The sequence below is a fragment of the Salvia hispanica genome, chromosome 6 (genome assembly GCF_029641045.1).
Source record: "Salvia hispanica isolate PSC_SH4W2 chromosome 6, Shi_PSC_v1, whole genome shotgun sequence".
Taxonomy (NCBI): domain Eukaryota; kingdom Viridiplantae; phylum Streptophyta; class Magnoliopsida; order Lamiales; family Lamiaceae; genus Salvia; species Salvia hispanica.
Genome location: NC_142697.1, coordinates 9175152 through 9192346, shown reverse-complemented (window position 1 = coordinate 9192346; position 17195 = coordinate 9175152). Strand labels below are relative to the sequence as shown.

Below are 17195 nucleotides of genomic sequence, written 5' to 3'. Positions count from 1 at the left end.
GCCGTATTTATGGACCTGATGAACCGAGTTTTTCCACCCGTACCTAGATACGTTCGTCTTAGTGTTCATAGATGATATCTTAGTCTACTCGAAGGACGAGAAGGAGCACGCGGAGCACCTACGAATCGCGCTGGAGACGCTAAGGAAGAAAAGCTGACCCCCGCACCAGTGTTAGCTGTGCCAAAGCTTGGAGTGAACTACGTAGTTTACACCGACACTTCGAAAGTCGGATTAGGATGCGTGTTGATGCAGAACAACAAGGTGATCGCTTACGCGTCGCGACAGTTGAAACCGCACGAGTTGAACTACCCCACCCACGATTTAGAGTTAGCCGCGGTAGTGCATGTCCTAAAGATTTGGAGGCACCATCTCTACGGAGTTAGGTGTGAAATCTTTACGGACCATAAGAGTTTGAAGTACTTTTCCGAGCAGAAGGACCTGAACATGCGACAACGGAGATGGCTCGAGCTAGTGAAGGACTACGATTGTGGCATCAACTATCACCCCGGCAAGGCAAACGTAGTAGCAGACGCTTTAAGCCGTAGAGACCATTCGTAACTCGCCGTCTTCCTGACAGCCGAAGAGAGCCTAGTGCGAGAGTTGAGTAAATTACAGATAGAAGTAGTTAGAACACCCGATACCGTAGAAGGTCGAATCGCCGCGTTAGTAGTAGAACCTGATCTAAGGACGAGGATCGTTGCAGCACAACGTCTAGATGTGAGATTAGAGGAGATTCGAGTCGAAGTGAGAACCGGTCAATCCAGAAATTTTAGTGAGGCTTCCGATAACTCTCTCACCTTTGAAGGGAGACTGTGCCTGCCGAACGACGAGGGACTTAGGAACGAGATCATGAGCGAAGCTCACGAAATCCCATACACTGCTCACCCCGGGAGCACGAAGATGTACCAGGACCTGAAGAAGTCCTTTTGGTGGAACGGCATGAAGAGAGACGTCGCAGCTTTCGTGGAGCGCTGCTTAGCCTGCCAACAGGTGAAAGCCTTACACCAACGACCGTACGGGAAGCTACAACCGCTTGCGATACCCGAGTGGAAGTGGGTGCACGTCGCTATGGATTTCGTGACTGCGTTGCCGAAAACCCTTAAAGGGAACACCGCGATCTGGGTGATTATAGATCGACTTACCAAGAGTGCGCATTTCATACCTATTCCCGTAACCCATGGATCGGATAGGCTAGCTCGGATCTACATTCAAGAGATCGTGCGATTTCATGGAGACCCAGTAACGATTACGTCTGATCGTGACCCGAAGTTTACCTCAAAATTTTAGATTAGGTTACGGCGCGAGTTTGGAACCCGACTAAACTTTAGCACGACTTTTCACCCACAGTCCGATGGACAATCCGAAAGAACGATACAAACTCTCGAGGATATGCTAAGAGCCGTGATGCTCGACCGAGGCGGAAGTTGGGAGACCGCACTCCCTTTGATCGAGTTCGCCTACAACAACAGCTTTTAAGCAACGATCGGCATGGCGCCATATGAGGCACATTATGGGAGAAAGTGTAGATCTCCGCTCTACTGGGATGAAGTTGGCAAACGAAGAGCGCTTGGACTCGATGCAGTCGAAGAGATGGTCGAAATCGTTCAACAAATCCGCGCGCGAATGAAAGAAGCTCAGGACAGACAGAAGTCGTACGCCGACGTTCGACGGACGGACTTACAGTTCCACGCTGGTGATAAAGTTTTCCTCAAAGTATCCCCATCGAAAGGGATAACGCGTTTTGGAGTCAAAGGCAAACTGAAACCGCGTTTTATAGGGCCGTACGAATTTCTAGAAGGGGTAGGACCCGTAGCTTATCGTTTAGCGTGCCGCCCAGCCTTGGGAATGTGCACAACGTTTTTCATGTATCGCAACTGCGAAAATACGTGTTCGATCCGAAGCATGTGATTCGTTACGAGGATATTGCTGTAAGCCCGGATCTGAGCTACGAGGAGCAACCCCAGTTAGTCTTAGATCGAAAGGTCCAAACCTTGAGAAATAAAACCACTGCATTCGTGAAAATTCAATGGAGAAATCACGGGCCCGAGGAAGCCACGTGGGAGCGTGAGGATGAGATGATAAACCTATACCCGGAACTCTTTCCATAAGGGTACCAAATTTCGGGACGAAATTTTTTTTTTAGTGTGGTAGGATGTAACATCCCGAATTTAGAACCCTAATTTTAGAGCCCTAGAATTAATTGTTGATGACGTGGAGTCGTGAATGCATTTAATGCATGTGATGCTATGGCCGAGTTGAGTCTAGGGTTTGCGTTGAAAGTTTGAAAAGTCAAACTTATTGATTTTATGATATGGCATGTGACTTATTAAATTGTGTGATTTATGTGGTAAATTAATTGTTTAAGGGTGAGTGAGAATACTAGAGAAAATTTCCATAAATACTTGTCACCCAAATTCTTGAGATTTTCAACCCCCCTTGACTTTTGAAGAAGAAATTCTATCTTTCCGGATCTAATTTAATTTTTGGGATATTTATCCAAATTAAATCCAAGACCCAATTATTCCTTATTTTAATGGGAAAAATCGACACCCCCTTATTTAATAGTGATTTTCGAAAATCACCATGTTGGGAAGGAAATAATATTTTGCTTATTTTATTGATTCCTTATTTGATTTCCTTCCATACCTAGAATTTAATTATTCTACCAAATCTTTCCATACCTCAAGAGATCTTGTCATATCCTATTTTAGTTAATATTAAAAAAGCTCATTCCTTATTTAATAGGCTAATACACGCCTAGTTCCATTCTCCAAATTGGAGGATTTTTATTTGTTTATTTATTTTGCTCCGTGATATTTTATTCTACTCCGTAAAATAAACCAAAACAAAATCTTGGCTAATTGAGAGCCATATATTTCGAAAATTACATGCCTTGATACCCTAGTCTATTTTTGTTAATTCTTCTTCCCTACTTCACAATATTTATTTATTTAATTGTGGAAATGAAATCTTACCAAATATTCTATCCTAATTACCTAAAGATCTTGTTGAGCACTATAAATAAGAGGACTCCTAAACCCTAGCCCCCATATTTTCGTCCCCCCCCCCCCCCTCTCAACTCTCTCTCAATTTTCTTCTACTTTACTCCATTAATCTTGCATCCCTTGAGAAGAAATTGAAGTTTGATCCAAGAATTCTTGAAGAACCAAGTCTTTACTTACTTTCTACCGATCGTTTTTCTAAAAAAGGTATTCTTATAATTATCTTCTTCTTCTACTTGATTCCTCTTCTTTCTAACCGATTAATCGGTACTCTTGAACCCTCATGCATATTAATTAAGCGAGAGTGGGATAAAAAGGACATAGAAAATATGTATGCATGTGGTGTGTGTGTTATGCGTGTGTGTTATGTGTGTGTGTTGTGTGTTGGTGAAATACTCATGCCCGATATATATTAATGCTAGATCTAGATTTATTATGCGAAAGAATTATATATATATATATATATATAGAACATGTTTATGTTTGACCATATTAAGTTAAGTCGTTAGGAAAGGGGAAAAAACGTCGAGGCATGCACGAATTAGACTTTGAGTTGCGATTTTGATTTGTATGTGCCTATGTGCTTCTTAAAAGGTGAAACCTCGGTTGCAAAGTCAGATAAAGGAAAAGAGAAACTTACTTGAAATCTAAGCAGTCGAGGTGGGCTTTATTCTTAAACTCTTTTATTTCTTGCAAAATATTGATTGGTGTTATAAGGGTGGTTTAACTGTTATGCCATGCCTATATTTGTTTTATTGTGATATTGTGCCTGAAGCCTAGTTTGTGAGTTCGCTCCATTGGGCCAAGGTTTTGGATATGTTATACGAATTCGGGTCTGAGTACGGGCCGCAAACCCTACCAGGCTGTGTACACGAGGGGATCGTGAGCCGTCCTTGCTAGTCGGCCGGTCTCGTGGGCGGAAAGTGTGGCCACACTTTCGTCGCACCATGGATATGATTGAGATTGTGGAATTTGATGAGAAAATGGGAGATATTTGATTGGCCAATCTATGAAAATATTTTGTGATACTCGATGATATTTTTGTTTTGATAAAATGTTAAACTCGAGTACACTTGGTAAGGGTGGCATAACTTATAAAATGTTTTGGCAACGAGCTCACTGAGTATTTCAAAATACTCAGCCCTGCATGTGTTTTCCTTATGTGCAGGTTGAATGGCGACGAGCGGTGGCGGGTGTTGACCTCATTAATTAATTAAGACGGTTGTTCTGAACACTGAGTGTAGTCGTGTCTCCATACATGGCTCCACTACTCTTGGTCTTTTCCGCTGAATTCTTGACACATTCTAGTACTCTTTCATTACTTTGAGTTTGCCCCTTTTGAGTTAGAAGTTTGAGACTTGTTGTGGTTCTATTGACTCATGTTGAACCCCTTCTGATTTCGATCACGTTTTATGATATTTATCCTTCATTTATTCCTCTTGACTAAATCGTTGACTTAGGGCTTGTTAGTTCGTTTAATGCCTTAGTCGAACCTCTTTTATTGAAACCCTAGGCTTTATTCTCAGTGCCTTGATGTCCGTTTTGGTAGCAGCCCCGTATTTATTGTACCCTAGAATTCTGGGCTGTTACATCGACGGTCCAAAGCGTCAACGATACGCATAAAAAAGTCCCTGTGCATTCTAAAACGCCGCCTAAACATGTTTGTGGGATACCGCAGGTTCTCTGAAAAGTAGTCGTCATATAGCCGCTGATGTGCAGCTACGTGATCCCGATTAATCACTGCTCGGCGGTGGACAACCGGTGGTGGGCGAGGTATCTCCTGCTGTTCCACCCTTCGCATGTACCGCTCCATCTTGCGGTTCATGTAGGCCTCCATAGCCTCGTTCATCTGACGTTCGTACTCCTCAGCATCCCCACCACTACCACCCACGTTACTCATCGCTCGATGATGCTCTTGTACAGAAATTTAGAGAGAGAGAAAACTCGTTAAAACAAGTGGTGCAAATGAAAATGAAACTAAAATCGCGTTTATATAGGTTTTCAAAAATTTTAAAAAAAAAACGAAAAAGGGCGCTGGCCGATCGGCACGCCACAATGGCGGCCAGCGCCAGCCAATCGGCTAGCCCACGCCGATTTCCTCGCCGATTTTGGGCTGGCCGCTTGCAGTGGTTCGGCTAGCCGACCGGCTAGCGACGCGAACCGGCTAGCCGGTTGGCTAGCCGGCATTGTGGATGCTCTTATGTAGTAGCAAAATTTATCTGTACCCCGCCACCTGCATTCAGTTCTCATGTCTTTCTCTCCCAACATTTTTTATTGTATATGTTATATGTAGCCTCATATATGTGATGGAGTATTTTTTGGACTCATTTTTCCCTTTATCAGCTGCAACTGTTTTAGTACTACCACATTTCTGTGACATATATGGTTGAGAACAGAAGGCTGAGTGTAGAAATTTTAACAGTCTCAAGTGGATGGTTGTAAATCATATACACAACCAATATATGCACCCAAAACATCGACTACATTTTTATCTATAAAATAGCCCATTAATTGAGGGGTAAAAATGCATTTTTACCTTTAAACCATGTCGGCCCACCATGTATCAAACAAAAAATGAAAAACCCAGCCTAGTCTAACCTCATGAATCAAACATAGGAAATGCTTAATAATTTCTATTAGTTTCTTGGTCAAAATCTTGATAAGTTTCTATAATAAGGGCACACACTCATTTTTGTTCCATTTTGCTAAATCCTCGCTAAATTTGACCTCTTTTCGGCTAATTGCTGTAGAAGTCTCGAGCCATCTTCAAAGCAAGATAGTTTGTATTCTCTCCGTCCTCTATTACATGTCTTAATTTTTCATATTCGTTCGTCCCTTATTAAATGTAACACCCCGACTTTTTCTATCTTTTTATTTGTACGCAAAGACGCCGTTTGTACAGTCAAATTTTTTTTTTAAGGCCCAAGTTCTTTATATGTTCGAAGGACTCGACATACGACTAATGAAAAAGATGCAAATGGAAGACCAAGGAACGAGACATGTGATTTCGACGATGGAAAAAGAATTTACATCTGGTCCTAAGAAATAATTCTTTTTGCTAGCCCAATTATTTTAGTTAGTTGAAAGCCCCTTTAGCCCAAAATCAATCCTCTTATTTTTTATTTTCAGTCAAACATATCTCCAACTCAATTCCTACGGCCTAAGGTTTCCCTATATCAGAAAAGTCTCCAACTAGATGTAAATCAAATCTTTATAATATATACGTACCTATCTTTCCCAAACAATAGCAACCGATTCCGTAGGCATGCACACGGTTCAAAAACCGCCGGTTCCGGTTTGGAATCGCCGGTTCACGGTTCAAAAAAATCATGAACCTGAACCGGCCCGCCAAGGGTTTAGGCGGTTCCGATTCTAAAAACCGCCGGTTCAGGCGACGGTTCAAAACCGCCGGTTCCGGGCCGGTTCGGCGGTTCTTTTTTTTTTTTGCATTTTGTTCTTTATTTGTATATGGAATGTGCGTAAATAAAATTCAAAAAATCACGAAGAAAATTGCAATTTTATTAATATAAATTTAAGCGACAAGTTACAACAGTTACAAATCACAAAAGACTTTGAAGTCTTGCACAATAAATTTAAATACTTGTTCTTTTTTAATTGTTTTTTATCATTATTATACAAATTATATTAATTGTTGCTTTTTTGCACATTTTAATTTTAATCAATACAGTGAGAAAAATGACTAACATAACTACATGTAAATCCAATTATTTGAACACGTCCACATTCTATAAATATACAAATTATGAGCAACATGCCACATTCAAATTTAATTAAACTATTCTAGGTGATGCTAGTATTAACTATAAATTTGTCTTATAAAAGGAATGATGACAAAAATACATATAAAAATAGTAAATAATAAAATATAAAAAATAAAGAAAGTTTTGTCCTAACATTAAAAAAAGATTAATGAATGATCTAAACATATAGTTATAAAAGAAAATACTTCAACTATTTTGTCTCATATCGAAAGTGAAACATAAAATATTTAAGAATGTCTCTATAAAAGAGAAACAACCAAAAATGGTTTCTTAGAATTCAGAGGCCCAACAAATAAATATGGGCTATTATGAAATTCTTGTATATATTTATTTGTGAAAATTAATTTTTAAATATAAAAAATAATTTTTATAAATAATAAATAATTTTTTTAAAAATTTTATGGGAACCGCCGGTTCGAACCATTGAACCGCCTGTTCCGGTTTCTAAAAATCGTGAACCTGAACCGGCCCGCTAGAACCGCCGAACCGTCTGCCGGTTCGAACTGCTGCAGCCGGTTTCGGTTTCGGTTCGGTTTGTGCACGCCTACGTTTCTGCCTACAAATATTCCATGTTTCCACGTTCTTTCACATCCAAATTAAATCTGAGAGAGAGGTTCCAGAGAAACGGCCCTCAGGGTTTGTAGTAGAGAAAGCCATGAGTTCATTCCTTCTTCCAATTGAAATATCCTTCTTCCTTCCAAAAAGGTATATATCCCTCAGTAGTACACTTGCATGAATCAAGTACATCACTTTGAGACCTTTTGAGTAATCCATTTACGTTCAAGCTCCGATCTTTGATTTCTGTAGAAGTTTTGTAGCCTATGAATCCAGTTTATTTCCCCAATCTTTTCAAAACTCTGAAATTGAATAAAAGTTTGGAATTAAAAACTAAGAATGGGGAAAGGGGAGAGGGACTTACCTGCTTGAGAAAGGAGATGGCGCGGCGGCGCTACGACTCGCTCGCCGGCGAAGTTCCAGAATTGGTGGCGGCGGAGAGAAACGGAGTCGCGTTTATTTGTGACATGAGACAGCAAATTGAGATGATTTGTTTGAAATCATCTCTTGTGGGGAGATGATTTGTTTGAAATAGAAGTAGGGAGATGATTTGTTTGTAGTCAGATGGGATTATAATTTCTTCTCTTGTGGATTAAATGCTATGGCTAGTTAATTTGTAATGCTTGGGCCTAATTTATTTAATTGCAAGTTTGGATCCATATAGAATCAATTAGTGGATGGAGGTTTGGATACTGACCTGCTCTAATTTTTTAAGGAATCGTAATTCTGGTGTGTTGAGAATTTAAATAATGGGATTATTTTGGTTTAGTGTTTGGGGACTTTAGCGTTTAATTGATGAGTTTGATTTATTATAGGAAGTTAATGAAAGATAATTTGATTACACAATTAGGATTTAGGATGCATGCATTGTCTTTAAGATTAGTATTTTACAAAGTCTAATTTTAGCATATCATATTATTTCAAAGAGTGAACTTTGCACATTGTTTGTGGTTGGAGCAGAAAGTGAATGAGGAGCTAAGTGAATGAGGTGGACTTTCTTTTTAAATAAGGGCAATTGCCTAAGTATATTTTTATGTGATAATTATATAAATATTTGTCATGCCGTGTTTTGTTTTATTCTATGGAACCTATCTGATGTGGCTTTTGCCATCTATGGATAATCGAATTCGTGACATTGTCTCATTTCACTTTACTATTTTTGATAATAAACCTCATATTCATAATCTTATTTCCCTCTCACATTATATTATAAAACTAATATATAAAGTAGGATGCACCTATCATTAACGTTTTCAACTCATTTTTCTTTATAGTTCTTAAAACCTATGTCGAGTCAAATAAGAATACATATCGGGGGACAAGGGAGTATGTTTTGTTGATATTTTCTATCAAATTAGTACATCTTCGGTCATAAAAAGAAGTAGTCCAATTTTGCATTGATAATTTTTCTATTTTTATGGGATGGATATAGAGCGTTAAAATTCGTAGTTTGTAGTGAGATTAATTTATTATTCCCTCCGTCCACCATTTAAAGAATCATTTTGACTCGCATGAGTTTTAAGATATTATTTTGACTTTGTAAAGGAAAGCAAATGAAAAAAGTAAATGGGATGTGAGGTCCATTATTAATACTATTAATTTTATAATGGATTAAGAGGATAAAAAGTTATTGCAATATATGGTACACATACAAAAAGTGAAAAAAAGCAAATGGTTTTTTTAAATACATTACTATTAAAATAAATATTATTAATTATATTAATATACAAATATTATTATTATTACTTGTATTTTAACTACAAATAAAAATGAAATTAAATCAATAAACCATACTGATTATAAAAATTTCTATATTGTATACAATGAGTTCAGTTGGGTTTTTGTAAAGCTGAATTAATAGCGTAAAAAAATTAAACAGACACATGCTAAATATAATAATTAAATTTAATACATAAAGTATAATACTGCTAAATGTATCAAAATGAACTAATATGCTCTATAAACTTGTATTTAAGCCCAAGTCTCCATCCCCACTTCGTCTTCTTCCCTAAATCGCAATTCCCCTCTGCAATTCTGATTGCTTCTACTCATACCTCATAAACTAATCATTGATGTGGATGAAGAAGCTTCTCCACTCCACACGAATCCCAGCAATTGTTTCTCGTGCAATCAATTCCACAGATTTAACCTCTTCTGTTTGCATCGCTACTCTTCATGATTCTGCGATTTTCAGCTCTCCTCTCTCCTCCCTCTCTCTCAGCAGCCTCCAACGAAGATCGTCGCCAAACCTAACCAGTATCCTTTCCAGAGAAAACGCAATTTTCTTTGTAAAAGATAAGAGCCCTTTCTCATCGCTCTCAGAGGACGCCAAACTTTACTGCTGGAACTGCGCCACCAAGGCCGACGATGCGACGTCGTTCCTCTTCTGCCAAGCCTGTCGCAGCGTCCAACCGGTCAATCAATCCATCGATTATTTCCAAATTTTCGGCCTGTCAGTATTACTCTTTCCTTTATAAATCGCGATCGTCTCTCTATAAATGTATTAGGATTTTGTTAATTATCATAATGTGGTTTATTCATAAAATAAACTGCTTGGTATTGGATAAATTTTTTTGCCTCATTATAATGTTCTATAGGTTTATTATAATAAGTATGGTATTTTGGATACTACTATTTTAATTACTCGATAATGGTATAATATTTGGGGAGAAGAGATAAGCTGTTCAGCTATACAGAATGATAATTTGTTGCTGTTGCTATTGCTATTGCTATTGCTAATGCAGAGGAAGGAGATACAGTATTGAGGATGGGGAATTAGAGAAGAAGTACAAAGATTGGCAAAAGAAACTTCATCCGGATTTGGTTCATTCTAAAACGCAGGTCAGTCTCACCCTGTGCTGTTTCAATTTGTTTAAAGACTAAATATCATTCACCGTGGAAGATTGGACATCTAATTTGCTCCTTTTGAACTAGAGGGAGAGGGATTATGCGGCTGAGCAGTCTGCTCGGGTTATAGATGCGTATCGGACACTTGCTGACCCATTGTCGAGGGCAATCTACATTGTATGTTTTCTTTCAGTGTATCATGTACTTCTCATGCTTACATCTCAGTTGCAATCTCAATAAATAGCAATTTAAACGATATAACCAAGGTTGCAAACAAAAAGATTAGTTTATAGGAGTACTTTATATATGTGGGTTTTGGAACGATAAAGGAAATTTTTGGAAATTCTTGTTATGTTTCTGCAAAGTGTATCTTCTTCCTCTTTGCTTCTGGGAAGATATAGTTTAGATATGTTCAAATGATAATATTAACAAAAGTAGTTTTGTTACCATCCCTTTCTCCTAATTTTTCAAATAATACACGTAGATGAAGTTGGAAGGTGTGCCAGTTGACGAAGAAGAAAGGATCACTGATCCAGAACTACTTGCAGAGGTAAAGTGAAGAACATTGAGACTTGTTATTCCTTTGCTTATCATGTATCATCTTCAAAAATTGTTATTCCTTTGCTTATCATGTATCATCTTCAAAAATCTCAATGAATGGTGCATTTGAGATGTGTATGTGTGTTTGTGGGTGCATTTGTACAAACTTTTTCTGTGGTTTGGTCATATTCTGAAGGTGCTTGGAAGAGCCATTTAATCAAAACTCAGGTTGTATTCAGGGTAATAAAGATTGAATCAGGCAAATATTCAAAATGCTAAAGTACCGACTCTTTAGTTTTATTATGATTCTATTAAGCTCATAAGGCTTGATCGACTAAATTTTCTCCTTGGCATTGTGATGTGATCTTGACATTTATAAATCATCTTTCCAATGATCAAAACGAATGGCTTGATGGGATTGGGAACGTTGGGATGCTTGACAATTTGGTCATATGAGCTGTACCTTTGTCATTATATTTTGTGGTCATACTCAAAACTCACTTTCTATGAATACCTTTGGGGATTGTTAATCTAATATTGCTTTAACTTGTTGAAGTGCAGATCATGGAATTAAGGGAGGCTGTTGATGAAGCAGAAGATGCTCAGACATTAAATCAAATACAGGCTCAGGTATGTACATCCCAACCGATTACATGTCAACTACAAAAATCTCAGCTATACAACCTCTGAATACCATTTGAAATCTACTCTACATATCATTTTTTGGATCATTATTAATATAACAGTTGCTTTTTCCAATTAAGATTTTATTAATGAGTATCATTAAGTTTTAACTAAATCTGTAGAGATAGGTAGGAAATATTAAAGAATGCATACTACTATGGATTTATGCTTTGAAAAGGACATCCTCTCCTGTTATGAACCTATACTCCACCACCACTGGGGTTCAAACTATTCAAACCCCAATGCTGAAATTTAAAAATCAATTTATATTGTAAGTGAGACACTATGGCTACACGCAAGGTTCAAAATGACCCTGCCTCATCAGTAGTTATTTGAAATTTGATATATATTACTCCCTCCGTCCTAGCCTAAGCAAGACATTTCATTTTCGTACGTGTTTTGGGAAAATGATACTACAAATAAGTGAGAAAGTAAAGTAAAAGAGATAATAATGTAGAAGAGAGTTCATCTACATTATTTTCTTTCTTAATTTACTTTCCCTCCACTTTAACCACTATTTATTACTCCCTCCTTCCCAACTAAGGTGAGTCAAAATTTTTGGACACGGAGATTATGAAAATGTGTTGAAAAGTAGGAGAGAGGAATACAATAACAAAGATAAAGAGAGAGTAAAGTATGTGATGGAATAAAGTAAGAGGGATTGGATGTATTGTTTTTTGTCAAAAAAGGAAATGACTCAACTTAGTTGGGGCAACTAAAAAAGGAGGACGATTCAACTTAGTTGGCACGGAGGGAGTATTATTTTTTCAATACCTGTGCAAAAATGAAACATCTCGCTTAGGCTGGGACAGAGGGAGTATTAAAATATCTCATCCACCCACATTTGCAGTTGCAAGAAAAATTGAGAGATTGGTCCAAGTCATTTGAAGATGCATATTTGAGGAAAAACTTTGAAGATGGTCTGGCTTCAATTCGCAGAATGACTTACTACAAACGTGCCAATGAAGAAATTGTGAAGAAACTTTAAATACTGGCACTATGCTCTCTATGATGTTGTTTACGGCCACTTGTGTTATTCTTAGTAATGACGTATAATGCACCCTTGTATCCAAGTGCGTGTTCAATTCTGTAATACACATTTGCTCTCATTTTGATTCTTTTATCTATTTTTTTTTCCTTTCTAGTTTGGTGGTATAGTTTTTTTTGGATCAATCAGATGTTCTAATATAGAGAGAAATAACATTTTTATTAGTATGACACTTGCACATTTGTGGTCTTCATACTTTAAAAATAGCATCACACATCTTTAAATATTCTATGTAATATATTTAGGAGAATTTTTACACTTGGTTGCTCCCACTGACTTGCGATCGTCCCGATTGGGTGTTCTTCCTTCAACCCAATGCCTGATTCGGACGATTCCACTGTTTCGCATTTTGTATCCCGTTCAAACGCCAGAGCAAGCATTTTCTGCCTCCAGCCTCTGGTTTGCCTCCTTGAACTCTGTTTTCGCCTGTTTTTCACCTGTTTCGACTACACAATCTCAACAAACTCGTCAACTTCACTTAAATAGAGAATAAATGGATGACAGCCCATGAAAAGAGCTACAAACCAATACAATATCCATGTTTATCATCTCACATGACGTGCTAAACCACAGGTTCATCAAAGGGTTGAGAGTTCAGAGGCTTGCTAGAAAATCAGCTGGATTCGCAGTGTGCTGAGAAGCAGAAGATAAATTCTAGAAGCTCTGTATGCATCATAATTTGATTGGGATTTGTCTAGCTTAGTAACATTGCACTTGCCAAAGTTAGTTCTACTCGAAGATGAAGAGAAAATAAATGCCAAGGAAGTTGAAAAGAAAAGAGTGCATTGCAAGCAAAATCAACAGTATTAATACTATCTTTATTAATCAAATTTTGGAACCTCAAAACCTTGTTTATGTTTGGTTACTCTTTTCTCTTCTTGTATTTGGTATCATGAAAGCCAAGAGGCGGAAATAAAGCAACAGGGAAATAGCTTGACTTTCACAGCTACGCATATGCCAAGCTTACCTCATCCACAAAACGTAAGTCAAAGAAGATGGCAACCTTATATCTTCAAGAAAATATCTTCTTTAACAATATATGTTTAACTCCGTCCTTCCCTAAAAAAATAGAAAACATTTGAATTGACACGAATTGTAATGCACAATTAGTAAAGTAAGAGAGATAGAAAGAAAAAGTGATTAAAGTATTATTAGTGAAGGATGAGACTTACCTAATTAGAGAGAAAAAAGTATATCATTAAATAGAATTGGGCCGTATTTAAGAGACCTCCCAAAATGACAAATGTGATTTATTTTTAATGGACGGTGGATATATTGCACAACATGCTTCTCCCTACTAGAATAAAACTGCAGCCTACATCTCATATTTCAAACAAAATGCATTCAGAATAATGTTTTCGCATTTGTAGTTTACCGTTATTTTTTTTCTCTGACTGCTACTATCATAATGATTATGCAAATTATAGATACGTAAATACATGTATTTATAAATACAGATATCAACTAAAGGTCCAATATCTCATAAGCTTGCAAGGAACAAAGGCTTTATTATTTTTTTCCACCTTTTCTTCTTTCTCTTTTCTCTTCTTTTTGTTTTTCTTTTCAAGCATCCCTTGAACCCATTTCTTTAGCTATGACCATTCTCCTTTCTTCCCTTATTCACTTGATATACCATATGTAGAACTTAGGAAATCCATCCTATATGTTTAGCTTAATAAAGAAAAAGCTTTTAGGATCTAAGTGGCTACTAAAGGATAATAAATACGTTTAGAGTATGGATTAAGATATGGCTAAGAAGGATGACCTAACGTCCTTTCCTATTTCTAAAGCCACTATGTAGACTCAATGAGACCACGAGCATGTTCTAGAAACATATAACATGATTGATGATAAATCACTCATTAAAAGAAAATTGGCTTAAACCTCAAAAGCTATTTTGGCAATGGACAAAGCAATGAACAATTCACTTTATGCAAAAAACAATATAGTTCCAACTACATATCCATTATCTCCGAAGCTTGGAAGGAACAAAAGCGTTGTTATGCACACGTCTACCAATTCCCTTAAAAATGGTGGCAATTCATCGAGGTCTCCCAAGATCAACAGTGATGAAGGCAGTGCTGCCCCAAAGAAGCCAACGAGAAGCTCCATTTCTAAGCCTAAAACTCATAACTCTCGCACAACCACAAAAGTGAAGAGTATGGAGACAAAGGACCAAAACATTGCAAATAATTTAGAGAAAGGCGACGTCGTGTTGCTGGTGCATGCGGCGCAGCTCGGCGGGTAAGGAAGGCGGCAAGGCGGTGGGTGAGGGAGAGAGAGAACATGCGCCACTTTTCATTAGGGTTAGATAGTGTAGTGTTGTATGTTTATTAATTGGACAAAAATTAGTCTGAAAGTTTAGTTTGGGCTTTTTTGTGTTGGGCTATAATATGCAATTTTTTTTGTTTGACCACATGTGTACCGAACTCGACTTTGGTGAAATCGGACTAATCTTTCTTGATCGGGTTTATGGATTATGATCGAAAGTCTCTGGGCGAGTGGTGGGGTTTGAACCCATGACCTTATGGTCATCACAGCTCCGCGCTACCAACTGCATTATGCATTATGACTCGTTGATGCTATTATATGCACTTTAGTTATGTTTTAATTTGAGTCTTCAAATTTATTGGATTTTGTATAGTAATAGCATATATTTTTAAATGGTAAATTTTATTTTTATATGTAATATTGGAGTTATTTAATACTCCATCCGTCCGCAAAGAATATGTACTTTAGGTTCGAGACGGGTTTTAATGCAAAATTGGTAAAGTAAGAGAGAGGTAGAAAGAAAAAGTAAATAAAGTGTGGTTAGTGGAGAATGGGTTCCACCTCATTAGAGATAGAGTTCCAAAATTAAAAAGTGCATATTCTTGTGGGACGGACTAAAAAGAAAAGAGCTCATATTCTTATGGAACGGAGAGAGTAACCTCTGTCCCGCATTATCTGTCACATTTATTTTTTTGCACTTGTTTTGTAAAAATAATAAATAAATAGTTAAAGTCGAGAAATAGTAAAATAAAAGAGAGAATAAGGTAGGGAAGAGTTTTCTTTACATTATTCTCTCTCTTACTTTACTATTTCTTCACTTTTAACTATTTAAACGAGTACAGAAAAGTAAATGTGACAGTTAATGCGGGATGGAGGTAGTAATGTATTTAAATTTAAATTACTAAATATAGTATACATAAAAAAATTGAGTTTACTTCGATTTCTTCTACTAAATAATAATGTTGTTCAAGACTTTTTTCTTCTCAAAATTTTGAAATGCATGTGTATTTATATTTTAATATGTTGAATTTAAAATTTTATAAAAAGTGAATATATTTCTGGGTATTCACATTTATGAATAATACTATGAAATTAGTATAAAGAAATCAATTGTGCATTGCACTGGAATTGACACTAGTTTGTATGATAGTTACTCCCTCCGTCCGTCGTGAATAGGAGTTCCGTTTTTTTATTTTAGTCCGTCCGCGAATAGGAGTCCCGGTTCACTTTTACCATAAATGGTAATAGGGTCTCACATTCCACTAACTCATTCCACTCACATTTCATTTAAAACTAATATATACAAGTGGGACCCTTATTCCACTAACTTTTTTTCACTCACTTTTCTTAACATTTCTTAAAACACGTGCTGCCAAGGAATGAGACTACTAATGGCGGACGGAGGGAGTACACAAATAATATTTGTGGCGGGAAAACTTATCAATTTTGTACACTATCTAAGCATCCGTTGACCACCCTACCATGCCACGAGGGCCTAGTGGTTTTTATAGCATTATAATATAGTACTACTCCATAGTCCATATACTTAGGGTGCGTTTGATTGGTATGACAGTATCGTGTAAGATAGCATAGTTGTATAGGATTTTACATGATAGTGCTGATATAACTATATTTCAATCGGACGTTTGTTTGGGCTGATAGTTTAAATCATATAAGTTATTTGGTTTTGGTTGGGGACATAAAAAAACAAGATAGTACCAATGATTGACAAATTTGCCCTCGTAAACTTTTTGTATGGACCGTTTTGTCCTTGGGAAACCCTATGTTCTTCCCACCCAAATCAAAATGGCGCCCAATTAACAAGTAGCGCGCCTCTCTCAAATTCGTTTCGGATGGAGATGCGTCGACGCGATTAACAAGTAGAAGTTCATTCACAAATCGTAGTTGTGTATTAAAACATCTACACCAGTAAGTTTTCTTGTGTTTGAAATCGTTGGAAGGTTGGAAGATATGTGATTATGTGGTGTGTATAATCTGCAGCCCCTGCTTCAAATTTTGAACTGATGTTATTTCCGGTTACTCGCGGCACAAAACGAAGTGAATTACATTCGGCGAAATGCAACACATTAGGCCAAAAATCATTAATGGACATCAGAGATACATATTAGATCACAATCTTCTTCCCATAGCATTATTAATTTTCTCATAGATAAACCAATAAACAGAAACTCCAACTGAAAGCCAATAATTTACCCAATCCGCTAACGCAACAACCAAATACAAACAAAGACAATTTTTTCCCCAATAATTGACAACTTCATCTCGAGAAATTTCCAATCAAAGCTCAATACAACAATTAAAGCTTCAAACTTTGCCCAATTCAAAATCCCCCCAATTTGAAAAAATCAAAACAAAAACCTACCGGCGCGAGCGCCTGAGGCTCCGGCCCTCTACAAGCCCTTCTTCTTGATAATGAAGCTTGAGCCAATAAAGACGCTGGAGCCG

The 17195-nt window shown here is 37.2% G+C and overlaps 1 protein-coding gene and 1 long non-coding RNA gene across 2 annotated transcripts; one reads left to right on the top strand and one right to left on the bottom strand.

The window, feature by feature from the left end:
• Window positions 1-9317: 9317 nt before the first annotated feature.
• Window positions 9318-12554, top strand: LOC125207287 (DNAJ heat shock N-terminal domain-containing protein). Its single transcript, XM_048106565.2, has 6 exons — window positions 9318-9791; window positions 10084-10180; window positions 10274-10363; window positions 10671-10736; window positions 11288-11356; window positions 12261-12554. Exons 1-6 carry the CDS (start codon window positions 9412-9414, stop codon window positions 12396-12398), a joined length of 840 nt encoding a protein of 279 aa, XP_047962522.1. The 5' UTR covers window positions 9318-9411; the 3' UTR covers window positions 12399-12554.
• A 44-nt stretch (window positions 12555-12598) lies between these two features.
• On the bottom strand, window positions 12599-14793 carry LOC125207288 (uncharacterized). Its single transcript, XR_016132955.1, has 2 exons — window positions 14343-14793; window positions 12599-13517 (listed from the first exon to the last, which is right to left on the bottom strand). It is a non-coding gene; the product is annotated as an uncharacterized LOC125207288 (long non-coding RNA).
• Between the last annotated feature and the right edge of the window lie 2402 nt (window positions 14794-17195).